The sequence below is a fragment of the Tursiops truncatus genome, chromosome 19 (genome assembly GCF_011762595.2).
Source record: "Tursiops truncatus isolate mTurTru1 chromosome 19, mTurTru1.mat.Y, whole genome shotgun sequence".
Classification (NCBI taxonomy): Eukaryota; Metazoa; Chordata; class Mammalia; order Artiodactyla; family Delphinidae; genus Tursiops; species Tursiops truncatus.
This window is the reverse complement of record NC_047052.1, coordinates 34,189,665-34,197,293: the sequence shown is the minus strand read 5'-3', so window position 1 is coordinate 34,197,293 and position 7,629 is coordinate 34,189,665. Positions and strand designations below refer to the sequence as shown.

General features: G+C 50.3%; 1 protein-coding gene across 1 annotated transcript; it reads left to right on the top strand.

The window, feature by feature from the left end:
* Window positions 1-545: 545 nt before the first annotated feature.
* C19H16orf78 (chromosome 19 C16orf78 homolog) lies at window positions 546-7,411 on the top strand. Its single transcript, XM_004318126.2, has 4 exons — window positions 546-695; window positions 4,458-4,571; window positions 5,089-5,235; window positions 7,214-7,411. Exons 1-4 carry the CDS (start codon window positions 546-548, stop codon window positions 7,409-7,411), a joined length of 609 nt encoding a protein of 202 aa, XP_004318174.2.
* The last annotated feature ends 218 nt before the right edge of the window (window positions 7,412-7,629 follow it).

Genomic DNA, 7,629 nt, shown 5'->3' with positions numbered 1-7,629 from the left:
AGTAGGCATCTGATAACTATCTGTTCAATGACTATAAAACTAATTAAGGCTATACAAATCTTCATTCTAATTAGAGCACATTGTGGAAAGCCTACCAGACTAAAAAATTTTAGATTTTTTTTTTATAAGCTACAAGGAGTCATCGAAGGTTTTGGAGAAGAGGAGGTATGTGAGCTGAGCTTTGTTTTAATAAGATCTCTGTAGAAATGGAGGTGGAGAGCCCGTAAAGGAGGCTGTGGCAGAGTCCAAGCGATGGACAGTGCCTAAAGAGGGACAGTGGCCATGAGGGGAAACCAGTGTCTTGCTCCACTCTGACCCCCATGCACAGCCTGACAGTGACCTCACAATCACCCTCTGGATCTCCTACCCTTGAAGGTTAATATCCCGGCTCTGGCCTAACGCTGCCCTTTATGTTCACATTTATGTTCACATCTAGGGGACAAAACCCTACCATCTGAGTCATCCAGGCCAGCAACCAGAGGCAGAGTGTTCAACAAAGCAAGAGTGTGCCACCTTTCCGCCCAAGGCATGACCAAGGCTCCATGATGACAGAGCAACCAGAGGACCTGAAGGATTCCCTGCCCACAGAGAGGAAGCATGTGTGGAGGATGGCCGAGGAGAGGCAGATGTCAGACCTCGCGCGGGTGTTGGAGTGGCTGGAGCGGAGGCAGGGGAAGAAGAAGCGAGCTCTCCAGGTGTGTACTTACTGTCAAAGAAAACCTGCAAGGAAGGCTTCATTCGAGACTACTACTGCATGATGTGATGGGGTGAGGGGAGGGTTTGCAGCACTGGGGTGAGCCAGTAGAAAAGCACCGGAGGACATGGGGAGAGATTGTCACTGTGATCAGGCCACCCTTGTGGGCTAATTATCCCTATGTAGTTAGGCTCCTACCCTCCCACAGAGACTGGGAGGTGGGAATGCTATCCTTCCTGATGATTGCATTTCAAAGGGATGGCTCCCAAGCTCTGGAGAAAAACATTCCTGGATTATAAAGCTGGGCAAGAGGCTGGGAGAAGATTTACATCTCAAAGGGGCAGAGAAAGAATTTACAGGTGTAAATTGTCTAAAGGAATTGTTCTAGGAAAAGGGAGGTCAAGGTCCTAGAGTCAGGAAGAAACCTACCTAGTTTAGTCGAGGTGAGGAGACCTTAAAGCCATCTTGGTCAGTGTTGGAGAAGGGCTGAGAGGCAATAGCGTCTAGTGTCTTGATGATCTCAGAATGGGTCCTCCCACTGTCCCCAGGCACTTCCATATCCACATGATGGTCCCAGGGTCAGAGGGCATTCTCCACCTCCACTATCTCCACTGGGACTCCTGCTAACATACCTCTTCCTTTCTATCCTGCATTAGAACTAGTTGTAACCTCCTGTCTTAGTCCATTTGGGCTGCTACAACCAAATACCATAGACCAGGTGGTTTAGAAACAACAGACATTTCTTTCTTACAGATCAAGGTGCCAGCAGATTTGGTGTCTGATGAAGACCTGCTTCATGGTTCATAGACGGCTGCCTCCTTGCTATATCCTGATAAAGAGGAAGAGTCAGGAGAGCTCTCTGGGGCCCTTTTTTAAGGCCCTAGTCCCATTTATGAGGGCTCCACCCTCATGACATAACAACCTCCTGAAGTCCCCACCTCCTGACACCATCACGTAAGGAGTTAGGATTTCAGCACAGGAATTTAGGGGGACACAAACATTCAGTCTGTGGCACCACCCTTTCCTCTTCCTCCAGGAACTATGACAACCAATTTTGCCCCAGTTTCCCCCAGAGTTCCCCTCTGGGCCCATCGTCTACACAAAATGAAGCCATGTCCTTGGAAAGTGGTCTCCTCTGCAGAGGATGCCACCTAATCTTCACTGCCCTGGCTCCCAGAGAAAAATGGGTGAAAACGGCATTACTAAGAACAATGATAACTTTTATTAAGTGTTTCCTGTGTGCCAGGCCCTGTGCTTACTGCAGTGAGTTGTCTGGTCAACTGCTCCCAGCAAGGCTACAAGGTAGGCACCGTTCTTACCACCAGCTGAAGGATAAGAAGCTGAGATGAAGAGGAATCATTTGCTTGAGCTCACAGAGCTAGTGAGGGGCCGAGCCAGGGCTCAACCTCAGATTTCTCCAGTTTCCAAGCTCGTGGGCTGTCAGACCCACGCACCATCACCACCTCCCCTTCTCCTGCTTCACCCGGTTCAGTGGCCCCTGCCTTTCAGAGGAGCTCCTGTTCTGGTTATGTGCTTACTTGTCAATTATAGTCAGAGAGATCTGGAGTGCCAGTTCCATCAGATACGCGTAAACACACCTGACAAACGTATTTTACTCTAAGGCGTTAGTGATTTACCTACCCTCCCCCTTCCCCCCATTTTTGGGCCTCTCAGAACTCATTCGCAGAAATCAGTTCTATGATGAATATGTTTGATCCCATCTCTTCATACTAAGATTATATTCCTTTTTTGTAAATTTTTATTGGAGTATAATTGATTTACAATGTTGTATTATTTCCAGGAGTACAGCAAAGTGAATCAGTTATACATATACATATATCCACTCTTTTTTTTAGATTCTTTTCCCATATTGGCCATTACAGAGTATTAACTAGAGTTCCCTGTGCTATATAGCAGGTTCCTATTAGTAATCTATTTTATATACAGTAGCATGTATATGTCAATCCCAACCTTCCAATTTATCCCTCCCCCACCCTTCCCCCCCGATAACCATAAGCTTGTTTTCTACATCTGTGACCCTACTTCGTTTTTGTAAAGTAAGTTCATTTGTACCATTTTTTTAGATTCCACATATAGGCGATATCATATGATATTTCTCATAAGATTATACTCTAATAATGTTTTCACAGCTTTACCTTATATGTGGCTTTTATTGTAAACAAGTTTGGACCCAGGGAGGGAACAATTTAATCTGAAAATACAGTTAAATCTTCAAGCATCATTACCCTCGCCAGAAACATTTGTATTTTGAAAGACGCTCCTGAGAGAGAGGGTGATGCTCCCGTGGCAGGTCTCGTATGGCAGGTGGCGGGGGACCCTTTAGTGAAGACGGTTGGAGGGGTGCTGTCTGCAGCCTCCTCTCCCTTCTCCTGGCAATCCAGGCTTTTCTCCACTTCAGCACGATTATGGAGCTACCCAGAGGGCTGTGCCCCTTGTTATCCATTTGCCATCCATGAAGACCCCTGAAGTCTCAAAGTCTCAGCCACAGGGGCCACTGAATCGTGGCTATTGCAGTTTCCTCGGGTCTGTGGTATCACCACATCCATCCCACTCAGTTTCCTCCAAAAATGGGGGCTGGTAGCTACTCAGGTGACTCTTGAGGAGAGGCTGAGGGTTGAGAGGAGAAGGTGGGAGGTGGGTCACATGCGGGGGAGCCGGCCTTAGTCTCTCTCTAATCACCCTGCAGCATCAGCCCTGGCAAAGCTCCAAACAAAACCCCGAAGTTGCGTAGCACCCCGTCCTTTGATGGCCTCAAGCAGGACCTTGGACAGCTTCCCTCCACACATCCAGATGGCTTATCCAAACCCTCCTTCCACCCATCCAGTGTGGCTAACATGCATGGAGGGCTTAGCACTTCTGCGCAGTGATTCATGTATTTCCCACTATGACCCTATGCAGTAGGTTCTGCTATCGGTCCCCGTCCTCAGAGAGAGCCGTCCCTTGCCCAAGGTTGCTCAGACACTCAGCCCTAGAGCAGGATTGCAAGCCGGGCCGTCAGCCCTGGAGACCAGTCCCAGCCGTCACCCCATGACCCCGACACCCTACGGCACACCCGAAGAGGAGACCTAGATGATTCAGCTTCCCCACGATGCTCCAGCACCCCAGGCGCACCCCTTAGACATGGGCCTGGATGTGCGTCTGTGGGCTCCTCCCCCGATGGGCCCTGCCGCTCCCTAATGAGCCTTACTCTTTCCCTGGGTGCTCCTGGTGGCAGCTTTCGGGCCGAGCACACGTGCTCTGAATGGACGTGCATGTGCCTGACCTTCCTTTCCCAGCAGGCAGACAGGAACACCCAGGGAAATAGAAAGGCAGGACGCCTTGTGATCACAGCTCTGGGAGGACAAGACGGGGTGGGAGTGGGGCAAGGAGAGGAGGGGTTCTGGGCAGAGGGAGCAGCCCTGGCTGGGCTTGAAGACTGGAGGTCGCGGTAGGGAAGTGGCAGGGAGAGAGGCCATCTGAGGGCCAGAAGGAATACCTACCAGGCTGGGGCATGGGGCCCTCACGTGGAGGGCGATAGTGATGGATTTTGAGGTGCACAGGGACAGCCAGACCTGGGGTTGGAAGGCCATCCTGGGGGCGGTGTGGTATGGACACCGGGTGCGTCAGGAGGCAGAGGGGCTGCGAGGGGGAAAGGGAGCGCCAGAGTGGGTGCAAAAGCTGGGTGGCACCTTCCACTCTGCAGGGTGCAGGGCTGGTCTGTGCCAGTGGGTCAGCCACTGGGTTTTTCTCCCTGTTCTTTCAGAAGAACAAACCCAAGGTGGTGACGCTCTCTGCAGCACCTGTGAAGGAAGAAAAGAAAGCCAAAAATGTCCAGAAACAGCAGGGAGGGAACCACCAGGTGGCATTCTCTAAGCAGGTGACACAGCCCCACCACTGTCTCCACGTGAAGGAGGGGCACCCACTCTGCTCCTGCATGGGATCGGCTACTTTTTTTAAAATTTAAAGCTCTAAAATTCACTCCTGCCCCACACTAGCACCCAAATGGATCACCTGCCCCCTCCACCCATCCAGCCCCCACCCAACACTCTGCACACCCCGGTGGGAAGACTTGCACCCCTGTGGTAGAGTTCACTCTTCCCGGGTGCCACCTCCCTCCCCTAAATCACTCAGGAGTGCCACTGGAAAGAGGAGACCGCCAGCGAAGGCTGTGGTTTCCAAGGTCCCTCATGGCCTCCCTCTGAGCTATAGGGACAGAAGGGAGGCGCTGGTGAGCAGACACCAGTGTGCATCCCTGTCCCAGTGTCCCAGCACCCAGAGCAGGACTCTCCTTAGGCCCCCTCGCCTGCCTTTCAGCAAGCCCTTGAACTTGTTCCTTTCAGGAATGAAGGAGGCGGAGCCAGATCCCCGTTCTCTAGCCTGTAATGTCTCTCCAGCTCCCCTCCCAGGCCTCAGGGCAAAGTTCCAGAAAGGACGGGGAAGCCTCCGCCCTATACCGAAGGCTCTACGGAGTGGAAGCAAAGGGAAAACGCCTCAGCAGCATGACCCCGGGCAACTACCCCAAGGATGCGCCTAGAAATCTGGTAAGGGAAGCGCCTTGGTCCGGATGCCAGAACTGTCCTCAGAACTGTCCTCCTATCAGAGGGACCAAAAGCTCACAGCATCCTTAGGGCAGCACCATCCATGTCAACCCAACCTCTGTGGATGCAGGAGCCCCACGTGACTGTTTGGGGAATCACAGCGCAAGGGGGTGTGACCTGGACAGGAGGCGAGCGGATGTCAAGGCTCAGCTGGCACCAGGGTGTTCTCTTCTCAGGAAGCCAGTATAATGTCCCCCAGGTTCCTGAAGCCATTTTGGTGACATCAACCTCATGTCCAAATGATCTAATTAGTTTAGATACTGTGACAATGTCAAGGTGCTACAGAAGGAACCACACCTGCTGGCTTGAAATCTGCCAGGTGACGCTTGCACCCAAGAAGAGGTGGGCTTGGGTTATTCCAGATACCGATTGCCAAGACTGCCTGAGTTCAAATCCCAGCCCCACCAATAGATAACAATTGTATATGAGATGTTACACAATCCCAAGCCACTCCAACTCTGGGGTCTAGTTTTCACATCCATAAAATGAAACATAACATGACCTGCCTCACAGTATAGTTGTGGGTTGAGGCACGGAACATACTTAGCCTGATACAGAGTAGGTGCTCAATAAATGTTAGCAAATGGTTATTTCTAAGTAAACATTTTGCTAACATCCTCTGGTGGGCTGTGTTGGAAAAACAGATGCATTTATTGTGCCTGCCCCCTTGGGATGGAGGCGTATGGTAAAAAAGAAATCTGGAAGGGATTCCAATTAGCCCAAAGAAAGAGGGGCAACAGCCTTCAAGCAAGGGCTCGTTCTCCTGTACAAACTTCCCCCATTGTGCCCAAGAAAAGCTCTTTTTTTCTTTTTCATTGAAAAAGTCATTGTAACCAAACTGTAGTTACTTGCCAGTCAGAATTAAATATGATTGGCTCTAAATTCAAGGCAGGATCCTGGACTGAATCCTAAAATAACTCTTCAGTGGAAAAACTGGTGAGACCCAGAAAAGCTCTGTAATGTGCCCATGTTAATTGCTTGTTCCCTGCTTATGTAAGATGTTAACATTAGGGGAAACTGAGTGAAGGGTGTATAGGAACTCTCTGTACCATCTTTGCAACTCTTCTGTAAATCTTAAAGTACTCCAAAGTAAAAAGTTTATTTAAAAAGTAGAAAGAGATTGACTTATGTCCTATGGGAAGCCCCACACCTTCCCCAAGTTTCCCGTCACTCTCAGTGTCCTGGTCCTGCTGGGACCCTGAGTATCTGTAGGTCTCTCTTCCAGCGGCTGTTCTCTGCTTCCTGCTCTCTGCCAACCCAAACACAGAACACATTTCCTTCACTTCTCCCCAAACCTTTCACATGAAGCCTTCATGTATAAGCAGACTTTACTGAAGGTTCCGGGCAGCAAAGGGAAATAATTACATCACAGACTTCACAGCAAACGTATTAGAAGTTGATTACAATCCCCTCTTGTTCTTCAAAGTCCTTGTCCCCTGCCACCAGGAGATTTCTCTGGCTACATTTCCTGCAGGGGTGGCCTCCAGATGTTTTCCTCAACCCCAAGCACCCAAGTCACAAGATTTAAGGAGGTGCCCTCTCTCAGGTGCCAACCCTGCACTTTCATGAGCCTGAGAGCAAGCACCTCCTTAAATTTTGTCCCCTGGGTACCTCGTTTGTCTCACTCTAGTCCTGGTTCTGCCCAGCTCTCCCTCTTCCCTCTTTCCTCTCCCCTCCATTCCATCCTCTGCCTTCCTTGCCCCGCACATTCCCATTGGCTACTTACATCAAGAGATCACCTTGTTTCCTTTGTTTCACTGTCTCATTCCACACTCAATGTAATCTATCAAGATATTTTCCTAAACAAAGGCAGTTCCTTCCCTAAGAGAAACTCTCATGCAAGTCGATTCATTTTTTTCATTTCACTGAACAAGGATGCCAGCATGGCAGGCTGACTTGCCAGCTATTTGGTCTTCTGCAGTTCCCCCTGCCTCTGCCCAGCCCTGTCTCGCACAAAACCACCCTGCTGGAGAGCAGTCTTCCCTCTCCTAATGTAATACAACCAATGGCCACTGGGGGTCAGCAGGTACTCACGCCCCTCAAGTGCAGCAGCTGTTCAGAGACATCCAGGAACCACCTGCGCATCCAGGTGTGGCACCCAGGACTGAGTCAGGGTTGAGCCTGGGCACAGCAAGGGGAACTTACTGTGAAGGCTGTCAGGAAGCCTGAAATGAGTGAGCAGGATCTGGTTTGGGAGTGCAGCCTCTAGGAAGGGCGTAGAGGCAGTTAAGGGCTAAAGCAGGAGTCTAAGAGGGGATAAGTGTAGATCAAGGAAAAGTACTCTAGACCAGAACATCTGTTTCTAACCTCCCTCAGCCCCACTCCGCACGCAGATCA